At 29.3% G+C, this 21,687-nt stretch overlaps 1 protein-coding gene across 1 annotated transcript in view; it reads left to right on the top strand.

Moving 5' to 3' along the window:
• Nucleotides 1-21,687, top strand: part of LOC107456815 (dopamine D2-like receptor) — a 230,934-nt gene that overhangs the window by 171,389 nt on the left and 37,858 nt on the right. Inside the window, exon 3 of the mRNA XM_071180684.1 lies at nt 13,624-13,733. Within this exon, the coding sequence (XP_071036785.1) occupies nt 13,624-13,733 (110 nt within the window). The remainder of the gene's footprint in view (nt 1-13,623; nt 13,734-21,687) is intronic.

Raw genomic sequence — 21,687 nt, 5'->3', positions numbered from 1 at the left:
CAGCGTATAGTCATAAATCTAGTGACTATGAACTTTTTTATATTGCTAGCTTTTTCTGACGTCAATTCTCATTCCCAGAAGTCAATGCGGCAGAACTGTCGGTGAATAACGCATCTTGACTTTTCCATGGTTTTGTTCCATCAAAAAGTCTAAAAAAGACTCCTCGAATAGTTCCCTCTCTAGACGTAAAACACTGTTTTTTATGTAAAAGTAGAGGGTTTATCATTCCGTAGTTGCTTTTTCTTAGAACATCTGTTATGATTATAGGAACACATATGATACCATTTTAAAACAATCATATTTCATGAAAGCACAAGCTGGTCTATTTTTAAGATTTATAGCTTTTGTGCATTTGCTTTCAAAAGATTTTTTTAATGGTGTATTTATTTTTTTATAATATTCTTTTTGTAAGAAAATTCTTTCTCCAGAATTTTTTTCACAATTTAAATCGTTCGTGGTATTCATAGTTGTGACATATAAATGCATTAGTAAGAAATATTCGCTTTGTCTAAAGTATGAAATCAAATTTAAATGAAATATTTCAAGAATTAAGAATTTATTTCATCGTTTTATAGTTTTATTTTACTAAATATGTTGTTGGATAAAAATATAGTTTAAGTTTCGAAATAATGTTATGCTGCTTATTCTAAATGGCATAATAAATTTCATTATACAATGTTGAAATGTTCATTCTAAAATTATGGTAAAATAATTGGCAGCTCTCTGTCCATAAGATTAAACGTAAAGTTTACGGTAAAGAACATTTTTTTCCTTTATAGTTTTGAAACCATTTACAAAAAGTAATAGTATAAAACCATGAATACAAAAATTTACGGTTTTTTAACCAGTGGCTAACGTTGGAAATTCTTCATGTGTTGAAAGGAATGGAGGAAATATTGTGGTGTTACCACTAGGACTCGAACTCCAGTTCTTCCGGTCATGAGATTGACAGATAATCCCGCTCGGCTATGATATGTGCGCAGTTGCAAAGAACTAAGTATCTTCATTAGTTGGTTAGTTCGTGCTATAAGATTCTGGTTGTTTAACCATAATAGGTGAAAGCAGTTAATAAACAGTTTTTCTCAAACTTAACAGTTTGAATACCATTTTATTTATGGTTATTTGACTGTTTTGATTAAATATGGTAAAGTAACCATTCAATAACTTGTTATTTAATCATTTTTTCCGAGAAATTTCTATCAATGTAAAGTGTTATCTTCTTTTCATAATTAATGTCTTTAATAGTCATATTGTTGTAGAATTCTTGTAAAATAGATAGTAAAATTAATATCCGAATACGGAATCTAAAAATAAAAGGTAAAAATTAATTTTAATTTCTGACCAATTATTATTGAAGTCGGACGAAAAATAAGCTGAACTAAAATCATCACAAATCAGCTTTATCTTGAGAGACTGAAGTACAATGAGCTAAAAAAAATTCAAAAAAGTAAGATATTTGAAATTCGATTTCTCAGGAGCTATTTGACCGATTTTGCTCAAATTTTGTATTTTGCCATGTAAAATTATGCTCTTTAAAAATATGCAAAAAATTGTATACCTTACAATTCCAATTTTTTACCCATTATTAAGTAAAATAATAAAATATTTAATAGCGGTTATTTTTTTACATGGAATTATCTTTGGACAAACGAATTGTATAAGTGTGTACCAAAATTTTTCCATTCACTTAAAGGTTTTGGAGATTCTACTTTACCCCTATATTTTGGGGGTCAGAAATCCTAATCCGTTCAGAAAAAGTTATGTTTATTCAGAGATAGTAAGTTTTTGTATCTGATTTCTTAACTTAAAGTATCGTCTACCCTTATTAATTAGCATATTTGAAGACACCCTCTCTCAAGCCATTAAGTCCTAGAACGTGAGGATCCTATCATTAGATCAAAAGTTATTCAGCTGGTCCCTTTTTTGCGCTTTTACTAAGAACCATGCTTGAAAACGGAAACACTGGTTTTAAAAAAGATTACTTTCTTCTTAATGCCCATTCTTTACTAATTCAAACTTCAAAAAAAAAAAAAATTATTGCTTAAACATTAATTCCTAACGTTAATGTTTCTTAACTTCTTGAAAGGATTCAAAAATTATTATCCAAGACTATAACTTCTCTTCCGTAATATTTGTAAACAATGCGATTCCTAGTTATCGTTGATCCGTAATGTAGTTTTTAACTCATTTAATGAGATTCTCTCTGTTACAAAAACTAACACTGACATGGTGAAACTTGCTAATCCTTTCGGCCTGCCTGGTGAAACCAAGCGCATTTAAGGCAGAAATTGCGTTTCTTGTTTTTCACGTGAGCCATCTATATGCAAGAATACGACTTCAGCCACATACACCTCACAGCCCGTTTATAGGGTGGGCTTACTCATTCATCCACGGATCGTAATTTTCACTTGAACCAGAGAACCATCCAATACAGTGCCGCCAGAGGTTTGATTTGTTACTGGATCATGGAGGACTTTGGGACCCGACAGATTTAACGCGCACTAGCCACCATTTACTACACGGAGAGTCTTCGACCGGTGGGGATCGAACTGATGACCGCTTGGACACGGCCCCGACACCCTACCAACTAGGCTATTCCAATCTCAGTGAATGTTTTATGTCATATCTCTAAACACTCTGAATTTTTGTAAATTATGTGATGACTGTAAGAAGACTACACAGTTAGAAATTTCTCAGAAAATATGGCTAAATAACAATGTATTTAATTATTATTTAACCTTATTCAAACGAAACAGTGAAATAACCATAAATATGATGGTATTCAAACTGTTAATTTTGAGAAAAAACGTTTATTAAATTTTTTTCAACTAATATGGTTAAACAACCAGAATTTGATCGCTCCAACTGGACCAGAGGTCACCAAAGTGGTCTATATAAACCCCCAGGGGTCCATTTAGCAAAATCGGGGATCGATCGTCGAATGGGAGTCGATCCGAATCGGAAATGTCGATTTGGGTCCGAAGAAAAAACAGTTCTTAGTACGCAAATCACACATACCTAATTAAGTATGTAAAATTTGTGATTCTTTTTATAATTGATTTAATATCAGTTTCTTTATAGAACATAAATTAATAAACGTATATTTATTCGGGTGAAGCAAGTATTTACGTACCAGCGCGCAGTGGCACGAACTCTGTACTTCTGGTTTATAAGTCATATGCATATGTGAGGTTTGTCCAAATGTCACCTGTGACGAGCATTGACGTTACAAACGCAAATATCATACGCAGTTTCAGCTATCTTTGCAAACTGTGAACAGTGTTGAATATTTGCAGTGTCATTATCAAAACTTTTATAGTTTCGGATAATTAGTTATTGTTTCGAAAAAACCATTCGTTTAGTTTAGATATCAAAGCTGCAAGGATGAGATGTAACAATTATCGAAGCTCGAACAATACTATTAGGCTTCCAAGTAAAATTAAATTTATTTAGATCTTCATTGCGACGTAAGGATTATTAATATTTTTCAAATCTGCGACAATTAGAAATAAAAGAAGAAGACTTTGAAATATATACACGTCATCTTCAGAAATTGAGTGACGATTTTAAACTGCGCTTTGTTGATTTGGAAAACATTGACAGCCCAGATTGGATTATTGTGCCATTTTCTGCTCAAATTAAAAACGTGGACATCAACCTTCAAGAAGAGCTTGCCGAATTATTATTGGATTTTGAAGCAAAGACGCTTTTCAAAAATTTAACAATAAGCAAATTTTGGACAAATATAAATATAATGCAAAAATATGTAAAACATTACGAAATAGCTCAGCCATTTATGCTAGCATTTCCAAGTTCCTATTTTGCTGAAGCAGACTTCAGTCACGCAAATTCAATCTTAACTGAGTACAGAAATAAATTAAATGTGGGGTTTCGAGGGGATTTAAGATTAAAATTTACCAATTTTGAACCCAATATAGCGAACCTTGCAACAAAAAAAACCAGGCACACTCATCTCATTGATTAAGAAGCAATAAATATGTCGTTAGTTTACTTATTACTTCAACTTATTTATAATTACTTATTATTTAATAAATATTAAGGTATTTAAATTTCAACATTAATATATTTCTCATAAAACTATTGTTACACAATGTACTATTACTTTAATAAATATTTAAAATCATAAAATAAATGTACAAACACAGTATCAAATAGAGTTATTTTTAATAAACAGAAAATTACTTTTATGGGGGTCGATGGAGATTTCGAAACATTATATAGGGGTCGATGATAAAAAAAAGTTTGGCGACCAATGAATTAGTTCCACCTAATGAAACCACTTAGTTCGTTGCAGATGAATACATATTATAGCCAGGAAGGCTAATCTGTGAATCTCTTGACCGACAGAATTAGGGTTCGAGTCCGAGCGCTGACGCTACAATATTTACTCAACATCTGAATAGTTTCCAGGGTCCCGAAATTCCCAATTTGTGATCCTGGACTATTAGAATACGATGCTCTCATTCCGCATAAATGACAGCTCCATATAACTGCTAAACTTTCCCCAATGTCTAGTTAAATTTAAGTTTATTTTCGACAGTTTCGAAATTATTCTAGCTGTAAATGGTTGCAAAACTGTAAAGATAAAAAGTGCTCTTTACTGCAAACTTTTAGATCGTTTAGATCAGGGATTTCCAACTTACATGAGGCCAGGGGCCACAATTAAAAACACAAATCAAATGGCGGGCCGCAGCTTTATCAAATTTTTATGTAGGACTCTCTTATGTTTGAAGGAACTTTAAATATTACTGTCAGATTTTTACCAAAATGTAAAAAACAAAAGTATTGAAATACAAATTAAAATGAGAAGTAGATTTTTAAAATTTTTATATTATTATTAATAATATTTTTAAAAATATTAAATAAATAATAAAAATTCGGGCTACAATAACTTTAATGTGCACCTATGCATTAAACAATTAATGTGCAACAGATATCTAATTGTTAAGAGATAAAACTTTAAAAAGGTTGGTAATCAAAACTTACATAGTAGCACACAAAATATTCAATGAGAAAATTGAGGTTTGTCTGCTGCAACCACCAGAGAATAGACATTTACATTTTAAATTTACAAATGTGTGAGTAAATATTTTTGTCCAAAATGAGTGGTTTCAAAAATTTAAATCGGAGAATTTCTTCGATAAAATTTCTGATACACACATTCTAAATTATATTCACAAAATACAATAAAGTTAAATTAAAAAGAACAACATACACGATTATTTTTGTATTTAAATAAATATTATCTTGGATGTAAAACTTGAGAAATAAATTTCTTTGCACCGTTGGTATGTAAAATTTCAAAGAAACGAAGAAATTAGTTTTTAATTAACGAGAAAAGTATTTTAAACCCATATAGATTTTTTACGAAAATTGTGCGCAAAAAATTAATTTATATATTTTAGTTCGCCGCGGGCCACAAAAAAGGCCTCGCGGGGCCCCCGGGCCGGCAGTTGGAAACCCCTGGTTTAGATGAACAGACAGCTGTCTGTTATTTTACCATAATTTTAGAATAAAAATTCAAGCAGTTTATTAGTAGATTCATTTATGCATCACCAAAATTGCAGTGAGAATCCTCATACTCTCGAAATATTCAAAATTATACATTAAAAAGGGTATTTTAAAATTTTATTAGTATATAATAATTGTTTATAACTTATATATTAGAACAGATTATTATATTAGTGTATGATCCTTGTTAAATATTAAGACGAAATATTATATCCGTTAATCTTACATCCGTTCTTAATATTTAAAACAAAACGGCATCAAAATATGTCAAGTAACAAGTAAAGAAGGTGCGATTAAAGACATCGAAACCAGTTTGATGATCAGATAAAATTTGGAAATGTTTCTTACAATCACAACTCTCTACTTTTCCTTTTATCTCTCAACGCCTCCGGCAATAAAATGGTTTTGCTGTCCTCAGCTCTTATTTTCTTTTTAGTGGATCATTAAATTTCAATGCAGTTTTTTTACTTCCCTGCTAAACCCTTAAAAACCAGTTTTTTTTCTTTTCCAATAAAAAGGCAATTTTTGACTTTAATTGATTAAATTAAATAAAAATAGCAATATCCTGAATTAGACTAAACAATTAAACTAAAATTATCGCAGAAAAATAATAAAACAAGCAGTCGCATAAAATTTAAACTTATTTAGACCATAGGGTTTGTTGGAAATATTTGCTTTGCATATATGTCCAGGTGGTTCCTAAAGGGTTAAATTTTAATTTACAATATAACATAACTTAATTTTAATTATTCTAAAAATATATGAAATGAGTCATAATTGTGTATATTACTGCACAGTCCTCAAATTAAAAAACGGACGACCCTGAATAACTTTTGATATAATGATACGATCTTCACTTTCTGGGATTCAATCTTAGTGGTTCGAGAGGTTGATCTCAAATATGGTAATTAATTGTTCAGACGATATTGTAAGTTACGATTTTTTTCTAAAGGCAGGCACTCAACTTTTACGTCCTTTGCCTAGGAAGATGCCGGAAGTATTACTCATTTAACATTACCCTGTGGACACCTGTGAACCTAAGTCACGGAGGAGAAACATTACCCACTCCACACTGCCACATATACCCGCTTATAGGGTGGGCCACATTCACACATCACACAATAGAGAAAAACACACAGAGATGCCCTGAGCGGGATTCGAACCCGCAGCCATTGGCTCCGCAGTCAGACACGCTAACCTCTCGACCGTCTGTCCGAAAACCCACTTTTTCTTAATTAACATACGTCTTTTCTCGACTGATTTGATTTTCTGACTCCCAAAATATAGGGAGTAGCCGCAATCTGGGAAAAATGGTCCCAATAGTTTGGACAGGAGAGCATTTCGAAGTTTGGACTCCTTATTGTTATTTATTTATTCATTTTTATCTATTTTTTGTGTTTTTCACCATATCTCGAGAACTTTTTAAGCGAATTAAGAAAATTTGCACTCAATTATTAAATTCATTTATCCAAAGATAATTCCATGCAACAAATAACTTTAATTAATAATTACAAATTTGTTTTCAATAATAGTTCAAAAAAATGTGAATTGCAACATATAAAATTTTTTATATCATCCTAAAGAATTCCGTTTTACATAACAAATTACAAAATTTGAGCAAAATAAATCGATTGTTTTCTAAGAAATTGAATTTCAAACATTCGATTGTTTTTTTTAATGTGATTTCTCAGAAACTATTCGACCGATTTATCTCAGAATTTGAATTTTGCCATGTAAAATTACATCCTTTAAGATAGTGTAAAAAAATTTACAGCTTACAATTTAAAATTTTGCGATTATTATTAAGTATAATAATAAAAATTTGCTAGAAGTTACATTTTAAGTGAAATTACTTTGGATAAGCTATTTTTATAATTGTGAGATAAAATTTTTCAATTCGGATGAAAAATTTTCAAGCTATGGCGAAATAGTCTAAAAGAAAAATTAACATTAAGGGGTCCGAACTTTAAACTTCCTGACCTAACTATTGGGAACATATTTCCCAGATTGCAGTTACTCCCTATATTTTGGGGGCCAAAAATAGAATCTGTTGAGAAAAAAAACGGAACGTTTATTTAGAAAAACTACGCTTTTTTGTCTGATTGTGTAACTTAAAATATCGTCTGGACAAATTAATTTCCATATTTGAGGTCACCTTGTCGAACAATTAATAGTGTGTCCTAGAACGTGAAGATCTGATCATTAGATCAAAAGTTATCCAGGGTGGTCCGTTTATTTATTTATTTATTTTGCGCACTGTAAGTTAATATAATATAACAAACACATACCGTCATTCGGGGCTACTTTGTGCAGGATTTCGCAGTTTTTGAACTTTGACATGTAAAAAAACTATGTTAATTCAAACTATAGTAAAATTTATCGATATTATATTCATAACTGGACTCGGACGAGTGTATTTGATCAATATTGGCATTATTTGTATGTAATATTTACAAATAATAAGTCAAAACATACCTTGCACAAAGTAGCCCCCAAATGGGGTTACTTTGTGCAGCGATAGGAATTCAGTTTAATAATCATGTTTTTAGTAAAATATTGATATAAAAGTGTTAAAAAAGTTAATTATTGACATTTTTAAAGACAAAAACATCAAGATATGTAAAGATATTAGTTTGAAATTAATTTTCAGCGTCAAAAAACCATTTTTTTTTGAAGAATTTTTTCTTAAAAGGAATGTTTATTTCAAAACATTTGAGTTTAAACAAAAGGAAACCATACACTTTTTTTAACACTGAAATGGATGATATTTTAAAAATAATAATTATTACATATTCATTAACATTTATAATATTGATAAATATGAACATAACATGCTTGAATGAATATGACAGAACTTGCTCTTCAGTTTCTGTCAAAATTACCTGATGTCCTATAATATATATTTTTATGAGTTAAATCGTTTGATTAATTCATTAGAAAAATCTTTGTAGAAGAAAAATAATAGTTTACCAGCACTTTTCACGTAATTCCTGTGAATTTTATTAGATATAGTATTTCTGTGGATTTTCTACTTCCGAGAAGCTTCTGCAATCGACATACCACCAGCAACTGCTTGCAAACATTGTTGCAGCTTTTCTAAAGTGTAATCACGGTAGTTTCTCGTTCCAGGTATTTTTTTATAACGTCTGACCATTTTTCTGTCGAAAAAAAAAAACGAATGAAACTTTGCACAAAGTAGCCCCAAAGTGCATTTTTTTTTCATTTTCCGCTTATTTGTTATTACTTTTCAAATTTTTTTAACGCTAACATGATATAATTGTTTATTAATACATAAATAAAAAATTTTGCACTTACGACAAATGTTTTATCAACGTCTTTGCATTTCACAGCTAAAGTTTCCACGCGCACTTTTCGACATCCGACGTCCTCGGAAAGTTGTTGACATTGGATGAACGAAACACACTCTGAGATTGCTTTAAAATTCGAAAACATTTTTGTAGTAATAGAAGAGACTTCTATCTTCAAATTCCACACATTTTTAACGTGAAAAAAAACATAATAATGAATAGCAGCACTTGAAAAATGCCAAATTCGAATTTGCGCAAAGTAGCCCCGAATGACGGTAACATAGAGGAAACTGAGTTTTTATGTGTGAAAAAATTCAAGTAGCATTTTTGAAAATTTAAAAAATATATTTTCCAAACTGTTTATAAAGCCGAAGAAAACCATAACGTATTCTCAAACTCGAAGAGTTGAGTGTTTTCTAAATAAATGTCACTAAGTTCTTCCATAAGCTCTTTAGTTCCATCGCAGTAGTTCTACTTTGATGGTGAAGTTTTTATTTAATGAAAAAGTAATCAAAAAGTTTTATTTTATCGTGTAACTTAAGCTTCTGCTTTTTTTAAATCTAGATTGACCCATTTTCAGAATTTTTTAAGAAAAGAAAGTATTTTTATCCCAGAATTTGAGTTTAGGTTAAATGCCGTTGATATCTTTAGAAAGAAAGATGCCATGATTAGTTTTAAATAGTTTTCTTTTTCGAAATCTTATAAACCAGTACTCTCGGAAAGCGATTAAGAGTTAAAGGAATAAACATAGGACTTGTAAAACATTTTTTTTTAAAAATAATTTCAAAATATGAGATCGAGCTGAATTCAAAATCAAACACCTATAATATCTAATAAGCAATTTTGTATAAAAATGTGAGAAAATGCAAAAATTTTAAAAATACAAATATAATTTTTTATTGTAACTGTCATTAGTTACGTTATTATTATAATAAACATTATAATTATAAGTTTCAATATTATCTCTATTATATAAAATATTAATTCGAATATTGTCACAAAATAGATAAAATTTCTTTTCTCTCGTTGGTCACAAAAAGCTGAAATAATTTGAGCTATAAGTTGGGCATATTCAAAAAATGAAGGGATCAGTTTATATAAACAAACAGACTTAGTTCGATTATATGATTACTAATTGATTATATGATTACTAATTATAATTGATTACATGATTACTAATTATTACATAATTAGTTATATACATTAGTTTCGATGATAATTGACACTTGTGAGAGATGAGTCCTATGAACAGGGACTATAAATCAAAACATAATTAATTGATTGCTATACTAGGAAGTCTTAGGTTTCATAGACAGTGTGTATCACATACTTAAAAAAATCGCCCAGCAATTAATTTTATTTTATAGCCATCTTTATTATCAACAGCCTACCCAATTTCAGGTTTACGACTACTAATGTTAAACTCCATAGCCTCGTAATTTTAAACCCAATCCAGAAGACAAGGTAAATCCTGGTTTAGGTTTTTTGAAAAATAGGCCTTCGTGAAAGATTTTTTGATTGAACTAACCCGCATTTGTGTTACATGGAGAGGAAAACCACGAAAATCTATCACGGTTAGCCTAACTACAAAGGCACCAATGATTTTAAAAAACTACTACTTCCTTAACTTCTTTATATATATATATATATATATATATATATATATATATATATATATATATATATATATATATATATATATATATATATATATATATATATATATATATATATATATATATATATATATATATATATATATATATATATATATATATATATATATATATATATATATATATATATATATATGCAGAACTCGAACAATGTTTTCAATACTCAATATAACGTAATAAAATGCCTTTTTATCTGAAGCCGACTAAGTCTCTTAAATTATCTAGCCCTTAAAGGCATAACATTACATATACATTCATATATATATATATATATATATATATATATATATATATATATATATATATATGTAATGTTATGCCCCTTTAAGGGCTAGATAATTTAAGAGACTTAGTCGGCTTCAGATAAAAAGGCATTTTATTACGTTATATTGAGTATTGAAAACATTGTTCGAGTTCTGCATAATTTACATTACTGGGTTCCCAGAACAGGAATGTTGAGATTTGGCCCAGATTTATCAAGCCATGAAAAATATGAAAAAGCCACGAATTCTCCGTGAGCTCGATATTTAAACAGAGGTCCTGAAAGGGAGGTATTTGCAAAGATCTTCTTATCTCAATGAAACGTCACTAATTGATAAAATTTAGAGATTTTGATTCGCTAAAAGGATAGCGCCACTCTGATTCTGGGAAGTTTTGGGACTATCTTAATGTGTACTTCATCTACGAATTATTGCCCATTAACTTCAGAAAACAATCTTACATATGGCCTTATCTGGTTCATCTTGACTTTTTATGGCTCTTTGTGAGAGACCGACTTCTACATCTTAAACTTGATAAGAAACATATGTTTTAAGCTTACCAGTTAATATAGAAAGACTCATAGGAGGAATTCTACATTACACACACACACACATATATATATATATATATATATATATATATATATATATATATATATATATATATATATATATATATATATATATATATATATATATATATATATATATATATATATATACTCTAACCCATGACCCGTCTACAGCTGATGATAATTTACGTCAGGTGCGAGTCGGGTGCGGAATTTGTGCCACCACTGTGGTTCAAACCCGGTCCACCTGAAACTCCAACACTTAAAAAAGACAAGTATTTCAAAGCAAAGTACCAGCAGTACAGAGCTAACCTAAAACAAATAAGTACCCAATGAGGGAGGGAAGCTGCAATCATTAGAAAGCAATCGATCAATAGAAACGAAGCTACTAGGGCAGATCCCTGGGGTTTGCATGAGCAGTGATAAAAAACGAATTAGGCCTTATAATAGGGAGATTTTCCGCAATTTTCCGTTATCTTCCGTACGCTCCCGTACGCAATATTTGAAGCAACTGCGCATGATCTCGTTTATTTTAGATGCTACGTATCTTTGCGTTATGTTGGTGTGGTTAACGCTACCAAGACAAAGCTACAAGCACGCTGTTTATAGCTTTTAAATGGCGTTTTCTGCTTACCTAAAACCTTCGAACTTAAAACATGGACATGCGAATGTCGAAATATATTGATGAAATTCAGATATGAAAAGTGTGATATTACAACAATTGGTCAAACTTAAGAGATCGTCCACGTCCATTGTAAATATTTGTTTTGATTTTTTATTTAAAGTTAAAATGATATTCCCCTGCGTTAGCATTTTTAACTTACGAATTTTTACGAAATCTCTTATTTCCACTTTATGTAAGTTTGACATTTTTCACGGCACATGCGCATTTCACCAGTATTGATGCATGGGCATTAAGAGTGCTCTTGTGCAATTACTTAAAATCTTATGTATAGGAGCGTACAAGAGCCAATATAAATTTACGAGATCTCCCTATTAAATATGCCGCACAGTAATTATTTAACAACATGAATTTAAAATAAAAGCATCAGGGACATCGTGCAATATTATTATTGTCAAACACTTTATTATAAATGTTATTGTAAAATGGAATATTCTTTTTATTTGATTTCTCATGCAACATTAGATGATTCAACTATTTCCTGCATATTTTACTTCTTTCCCCTGAATAGAAATTGGGGGCTTTTTCTATCTCATTGAATCTCTCGTAAACATTTTTTTGGGGGTAGATCATGCTGAAAGACTAAACAGTTGCTGAATTTCGTCATAGAATCGAACTCTTTCGTTATTATTCGTTTCGTGATTGTACGCCTACAGGTCTGGTTTCTTAGGACAAGCGCCTTATCTGAGCGTCAGCGGGACGTCAACATCCCGCCAACAAAATATTGGTTTGTTAGCTCAAGGCCTGGTTTCTTAGAACTAGCGCCTTATCTGGGCGTTAGCGGAAAGTTGACGTAGAGCTGACGCCACAAAAATACTTTTTTGTTAGCTCAGCTTGAGCAGTCGGTCCAACGCAGACATTATCTCTCATTGCGCATGCGTTGATAACGTAAACAAATATTTATTTTGAATTTGTATTGATTTTGTTATTGTCGACTAGTGTTTTAGACAACAAATAATGACTTTGTCCAAGAAAAAACACATTATAGCTGAGTTAAATGAAGAGTGCTATGTTTAATGAAGAAGCTATGTTTAATGTCAAAATCAAAATCTTGACTGATTTCAATGTGCTGTTGGATGTTGTCCGCCATTGCTTCTGTGGTTAACGTCACGTTGTAATCTAACTGCAGTTGAGTTTGACGGCAATTGTAGTTCAAGATGAGCGTTCAATGACGTATACTATCAAACTCACAAATGGACCAATCAGAGGTTAACGCTGATTTCCAGCTGACGGCGTCCTGTCCTAAGAAACCAGGCCTTTTAATTACGAAGTTTAATTCACGGTGAATAGACGATCCACTGACGATGACCCACGAAGTTTAATTCTTCACACTTTTTACGATTCTTGAGGTTTTCAATCGATGCTTTCAGTCAATGTCAAGTGCAGACATTAATTTTTTTTAAATTTAAATATTAAAATTCCATATATATATACACTTTCGGGAGAGGAGCCACGAGATTGCGAGTTAGTGAGGGAAACCACGCTTCTTGCCAGGGATGAAGGATGCTTATGTTACTTTAACATCTTTGTTACTTTAGAATATTATATTTTGTTTGATTTTTGCGTCGCTAATTATTGTTAATTTATTTTCAGGTAAATGTTGATTGGGAGCTGAGTGACACTCTTTGTGATTTTTACATTGCAGTCGACGTCACCTGTAGTACAGCATCAATTTTTAATCTAGTTGCCATAAGTATTGACAGGTAAGACATGTAATTTCGCAGATTAAAATAATTATGTTAGACATTTAGAATGATTGGCTCACACGCTGAAGATGAGCAATTATTTCATTACCTTTCCGTTATTTAGTTACTTCGAATATTTAATTAATTTTTCGTTAATATGATCTCTAAGCATGATATGTTTTATTCTAAAAGCAAATTAGTGAAACATTAAGAAAAAAATGAATTTCTAATAAATTTTGCTTTAAAAGAGAAAAAAAAAAGATACTTTCTTATGTAAATACATGTCTGTAAGCTCATAGAACCCATAAAATATGATAAAAATACGAAAAAAAGGAAAACAAAAAAATATTTTTAAAAAAATTTATAAAAAAACATTTAATTTTTTTTAATAATGAAAAAAATAAAAAAAAATTAAAAAAAGGGAAAACAAAATCATATAAACTCTAATCATATAAACCTACCCAAATCATATAAACCTACTTCGGCTTTTCTTCTTCATGATGTTTTAACAGTCTTGGCTTTCTTTTTAATTTTCGAAGAACAACATTCGAATTTGATCTCTAAGTGTGCCAGACTGTTGTATGAGAGATCGTTCTACTTATTTTTCTGAGTTATTCTGCAAGTAGACAAGTTCTTTTTTGTTACAAGTTTTCAAATTGATCCATTTTCCCAAGCTAATAATTGACGCTTCCTACCAGATCTTTTATACTTTCTATAAGAACCTCTTTTGGTTTAAGCATTACCAGCTGCAGTTTTATAACGTTTAATTAACTTAGATATTTCTTATTCGGACTTACCAGAGCCTTTAAATTTTTTTAAAATTCTAGCTCAGATAATTCTTTGCTACAAAGCAAAGCGAATTTTACTATAAAAACAAATAAATTAAATTCGAATTCTCTTTATGATATAATCGTTTGCATTTTCTGTGATACGAAGTTACTTTTTAAATATGATTTTCAAAGAAAAATAAAAAAAAGATTTCGAAAACTGAAACAATTTTGAAAAAAAGAAATAGGTGGTCTTTTACTTACGTAACCCCTAGATTTTTTTTAAAAAAATCGTTTGCTCTGTGTAACTAACTTTACTTTTTTTCACTTTTCTATTTACTCGATAAAATATAATTTACTTCACTATTTTAAAATTATTAGTTTTATGCAGTGTACCATAAAAAATAAGTGATATTTTGGGGGTGATATTTTGTAACACACCGTATGTTTAAATAGATCTGCGCTAAAAAAGTGAAAGCAAAGAAATACCAATCCATTGGTCGATCGTTACTCAAGTAGGATGACACAAACTTATGTCACCTAAATCGCATAAAAGAGTTGCGCCATTGCCTGGCAACAGGTCATTAAGGATAAAGGCGAAAATCTCTTTGCCCTGTTGGATATCTATTAGACGTTTACTTCGCCGTAGAAGAAAATGAGTGAAAGAATTATGGCGTGTTTCGAACAAAAATGTCTAATCGAGTGGGTATTCTAGAAGACTACTGCTCAGAAACTGAAAGTACGCTTCACCAGACATAAGAAACGAGCTATTTAATCAACAGTATATTATTTTCATTCTTTTTTTTTTGTCGCATCACAATAACTTTCTCCAAAGAATGTGATATTATTCGAAATTCGAAGTAGTTATAAAAAAGAAACAACAATTTTTGTTTTTGTTTTGACAAAAAAGGCGTCATTTTAAAAATTCCTAACATTATTATTATTCAAATAGATTAAACGCGTTAAATGGCACTTTTAGTCAATTTCAGAATGGAATGAAAATGTATAGAAATATCAAGGAGCTGGCTGAAAACATACGTTTTCATTAAAAATAAACTTCGACTTTAAGTTGACCGTAACTTATTCCTTAACTCAGATTTTTGAGAGATTCTATTACTTTCTATGTTCATTCGTTTGGATTAGTTCAGTTAGTTGAGTAAAACAAAGCAGAGCTGTTGTCAAATATTTCTACAAGTACACTAAGTTCTCAAATATTAGATTAAGTCCATGTTAGAACATTAATTGGCATGTTTTTTTTTGTACAAGCTTAACTTTGTGTTACTAGATACTAGAGTTTTATAGATAGATCACTCTTTTCAAAATTAACTATTGTAACCAATATCTAATTTTACTGATTGTTCGGCGTAAAACACTGAACAGTTTTTAACACAAAACACTTTTTTTTAAAGATACGTTAAAAATGAGTTGCTTAAAGAATTCTTAGCTGAGAAAAAATACGTGAAGATGCATTGGAAGAAACCTTTAGACAAGTTTATCTGGTAAATAGAGACATTTTTCTAAAAAAAACATAAATAGTATGCGGATATTCGTCAATTATGTTGACAGAGCCGTTGTGGCTCAAAGAATGGAGCGTTCGCTTTTTACGAGTGAGGTGAACCTCGCCCAGCAAAGGCTGGTCGTTACGAATTCCGCACCGCAGTACTGATGTAAAATATCCTCAGTGGTAGACAGATCATGGGCCAAAGGTAGACGGATCAATGAGCCCCCTAGGCTAACGGTGGGAGGTTTTCTTTTTAATATAATAAATATGTGGATTAGTTCCATCAAAAAATCCTCCATGAAGGCAAATTTCTCCCAATACTTGATACATAAGTTCCCTTGTCTTCTGAATTAGTTTCAAAAATACAAGGCTATGGAGTTGAACATTAGCAGTCGTAAACCCAAAATTGGGTCGGCTGCTCCACGAGGGTTATAAAAATAAAATAAAATTATGCCAACTAATGTAAACTAAGCGGTTTTCTGCCTATTTGCACAATTTGCAGGTCTCATTTTATTAGAAAATAGATCCACGTGCACATAAAACAACGCAATATAAATTAAAATATAGATACTACTTAAGCTGATAGAAAATTTATACGACACCGCGATTAAGAAACAAAACTTGTCTTGCTTTTATTTCCTGTTCCCCGACTTTTAATTGGCTAAATCTATAAACTCATATGAATAATTTAAACTATTCGCGTTTTAGCCTACGTACTCTTGATGCTCAGGTTTACTGTCAAAAGAGATGCTATGTAAATTTACCAGTTGATTTTTCGTTGTCAAATGCACTTGGAACCAACTTCCCCTCCAAAAACAATGATGGAATCGCACTCAGTTCCATCATCCTTTCAGATCTTCGACTTTCGACCTTGCAACAGATACATTTAACTGCTGCTCTGCAATTTTACTCCTCCCTGTCTCTAATTGGGGAATGCGTAGAGCGACGCGACTCGTACAAGATCACCGGTCTTTTATTCCACCATGGGTATATTTGATTTTCCGAGGATCATCCTCCCCGTCACCATCATCTTAAAAGGCTTAACACAATAGTTAACAAGGCTAAAATAAGATCTTTTTTCTAAAATCATAACATTTTATCTCAAAAGTATCACTTTTAGAAGCTTTGTCTACCAGGCCTTTAAATGTATGAAGCGAAATTATGCGAAAAAAACACAAAAATAAACATTCTGCAGTTTCGGTTCTATAAGCAAGTACCTTTTTTTATTTGTCCTTATTAGTATTCACATTATTTAACTTTATTTCTATGCAGCATAAATTATACCCTACTTTCAATGGTATTTGCATTTTTATGAAAAAAGTTTTCACAGAAATCATTTATTTAAAAAAATAAGTTTGATAAGAGGCAAATTTTTAAAAAAAAGCATACCCGCAACAGCTCATAATGAGCCAGGGAAAACATTGCTCTTCAACTTTGTGACCAATGGAATGATTACGACATTGTCACGCATGAACCGCCTTTACTTCCCAGACAAGTTGCTAATCTTTGAACTGAAGCTGGATGTGCTTCGAGCCACCTCTGAGATCCGAACCCCGGTTCTCCACAATGTCTGACCAGTACCTTACTGAACCAATTTAAAAAACATAGTAATTATTAATTTCTAAGAAATAATTTTTATTTTAAAATTATTCTAAATAGAATTACAATTTTTGAAACAACGCACTTATATACATAAGCTTAAACATGAATTCTTGTTGGTATTTTACACGTCGGTAAAAGAGCAAAAAATTTTATATTTAAAAATGAGTAGTTGGCTTATTTAACAAGAAGGAAATGTTTATTTTATTTTCCTAATAGATAAAATGAAATTTGCAATTGAATTATTAATTTATTTTTATGCTTTTGTTTAGGGTAAAAAGAAAATATTCATTGTTGTTAAAATTCTTTTAACAACAATGAATCTTTTGAAATGTAACAATAATATTGTAAATAAAAAGTAAGTATATTTATTGAATTGATGGATAAAAAATTTCTGCCAATTGAAATATGATAATTTCACATTATATTCACCAAGTAGCAAACGTTTCTTTTGTTTCAACGTTTTGTTCTAAGGTTTTGTTTGAAATTTGATATTTTGTTATTTCTCATATTTATCTATGAATTGATGAACCCGTGAATTATTTTTCATGAAATACTTCATAAATTTAAATTGCAATTGAACATGGCAAATTATCTTTCTGTCAATAAAGAATGATCAAAACGGCAAAAAGAGTAATACAAAATACTAAAAATTACATTTTAGCAGTTTTTTATCTTCTAAATATAGTTATACTGTTTTAAAATAATAATTTATATTTTAAAATACTAGTTTTAAAGAATTGTAAGCTTGATAATAGAATAGATAATAGAATGTATGTTACTTTAACGAAAATCATGCTGTTCTACAAAAATTCTCACAAAAAATTGCCTGAACATTTAAAAACTGTGACGTATTGTTATATTGTCTAAAGTCTTTCAATTGTCATTTAAAGAATTAAAAACGTTTATCAAAACACCTTTACTGTCGCTTAACACTTTGATAAACACAAATAAACACAGTCCTAAAGATATTTCATTGTGTAAAAATCAAAGTGCTAGTTTTATTGCAAATTTTTTTTCACTAATAATTAAATATGTGTGAAAATAATAAAGTTTAAAATATCCTTCTTAATAATAGCCATTACTATGAAACGCAAATAACAATAAAACTTTAGAGATATTTACCCATATTAAAAAATCAAAGCGCTATTTTTCCAACTGATATTATCCCATGTTCTTATATTGATCTTTTTTTAATAATCAAAAACGTGTGAATATACTCAACCTAGAAAAATACCTCTTTATTATACCCATTATTATCAAATATAATTTCACTTTTCTTTCAATAAAAACAAAACGAAAATGAACTATGAAAAGAATATTCTAATCCCCGTTATTTAAAGCCTGTTTTTTTTTAAAGTAAAGAAAAAAAGAAAAACGAAAAGAAACCGAAAGAAAAACGGTTTCATTACGCTTTAATGACACATTAAGTTCAAAAAATAAATAATCAATAAATTATTGATTTTTTTAAGCTGAGTTCTCTGAAGGAATGAAATTTTTACTTATTTAAGTTTTAAAGCTCTAGACTCTTTCTTTCATACTTAAAAGCTATCGAATCGAATAATTTAAACTTCTTTCATAAAAAAGAACTTGACCAAGTTTAGAGGAGAATTCAATATTTTTATCCTTGGTATTGGAAAGAAGGCAATAATGAAGGAGAAAAAAAGTAAAAGACGATATTTTCTTTTACTTTTTATCGATTGATTTGGCAACACTTTCTTAACTTCTTCTGATAAAAATATGAGCGGGAAAGTCTTCTAAAATGAAATTTTATACAATAAAATTTTTTTTAGGTATCTAACAAAAATACGTAAAATATTCATTCTGCAATAACGCATGAATAATTTAAAACTGCGTCCAACTAAAAATATTTGCATAAGTTTTATTGCTCTATTTCAATAGACCATGCCAAAATGTTTCTTCTGCCAAGAATAATTTTAAACTGCGTAAAATGAATTTAGGTTCGAAGTCTCTGAAAAAATATTTCGAAAGTAAATTCAACTAAATTCAACATTGCAAAAATGAATGGTTAAAAAAATATTCAATTTATATATATATATATATATATATATATATATATATATATATATATATATATATATATATATATATATATATATATATATATATATATATATATATATATATATATATATATATATATATATATATATATATATATATATATATATATATATATATATATATATATATATATATATATATATATATATATATATATATATATATATATATATATATATATATATATATATATATATATATATATATATATATATATATATATATATACAGTGGTGGCCAAAAGTGTGGACACTTTTTGAAAGTTTCATGTTTTTCAACTTTGTGTGCTTGTAGAATATATTAATTTTCACTTAAATACAAACGTTTGGATATCAAATTAAAGGTAATTTAATGTAGAATTTAATAATAAATACAGTATTACAATATCTGTATTACAAAAAAGTTATGCAATTAATAGTAAGATCTATCTTAGATTTGCATTTTTTTAAAGTGATACTTATTGCATTTTTTTAAGTGATAAAATATATATATATATATATATATATATATATATATAAAATTACTGCATAATTCATAATTTTATTGCAATCAGGACATACGATATTTTAGAAAAAGTAATTTAAACTATAGACTATACCGTGTTTGGATCATTAAATCAATTAATCCTTTAACACAGAAAGAACACCGGGGTCTCTTTTATATATTATTTTTCTGACTCTCTACTTACGTGTAAAAATATATTTTGGTATTTTTCATATATAAAAAACAGTCTAATAGTTACTAAGAAATCTGTTACATTATCGGAAATTATATTTGCACTAAATAAAATCCCAAAAAAAGTAGTTTGAATCTTTTTTTATTTATATTCAAAAATTTATCAATAATTGATTCAAAGACGAATTATTTTCGCTCTTAGTTTAAAATAACTTCAAATAATTGCAAATTTAAGAAAAAAACGTTGTTTAGAAGTACGCCGTGAACTATAGACTATAGAAGTAAACTATAGACTACACCATGTTAATATTGTCAATTAACATAGCACTAGCTGAATAAATTCAGTTCTCTGTACAGAATAACAAATGTTAAGAATTAATAAATCGACATCATGCTGCAAAAAACTTAAAACCACGTACCGATACTATGGAATCAGTTAACCCTTTGAGGCAGATCGGACACTGATGGTTTCTCTTTTATATATTTTTTCTGACTCTCGAATTACGAATAAAAATATATTTTTGTATTTTTTATTTATAAAAAACTATCTGATATTTACTAAAACCATTTGTTAGATTATCGGAATTATATTTGTACTAAATAAAATTCAAAAAGAACTAGTTTGAATTTTTTTTTCATTCATATTCAAAAATTTATTAACAATTTATTTATGAATTATTGCCTCACTAAGTTCTAAATGACTTAAAAATAAGTGCAAATTTTAAAACTTTTATTTTTACTTCGGAAGCTTTTACTTTTCATGCAGAAAAAGATACAGGTGTTTCATTCTGTATTTTATAACCATAAATTGTTAAAATGCTAAATATAATATTTTTCACTTACTTTAGCTTAAATTAATACAAAATGATTTTTAAAAAAAAGTCTGAGTAATATGTTCAATAAAAGTTCTGCGTCAAAGGATCAAAATAATTAAAATTTTTGTCGCTGTTGTTAAATCATTTGAAAATTAAGTAAAACATGAATTCAGAAATTCACACTATTAAAATAAAGAATGATTATATTTACAAGAAAAGTACAGGAAGTACAGCACAGTATACACTAATCAAGCTGAATTGTAAACAATTAGTTGTTATGGTTAGAAAAGAATATAAATATTTTTTTGTCTATCTATGAAATTTGTATATAACATGGTATACTTCACAAATGCGCAAAAATGAATACAGTCGGAAGAATTACTTCGATTCAAATGATTTCAAATTTGAGTAAATAAATTATTAACTCAAAAATATTGTCAAAAGCAATATTATTGTTGCATTGTTATGTAGTAGCTTTGGAATTTATAACTAAAATAATAGATTTCTCTGTAAAAGTTTCAAATTTAAGC

This window comes from Parasteatoda tepidariorum, chromosome 8 (genome assembly GCF_982258835.1).
Source record: "Parasteatoda tepidariorum strain Cologne lab strain chromosome 8, Ptep-v5.0, whole genome shotgun sequence".
Classification (NCBI taxonomy): Eukaryota; Metazoa; Arthropoda; class Arachnida; order Araneae; family Theridiidae; genus Parasteatoda; species Parasteatoda tepidariorum.
This window is presented reverse-complemented; position numbering and strand designations above follow the sequence as displayed.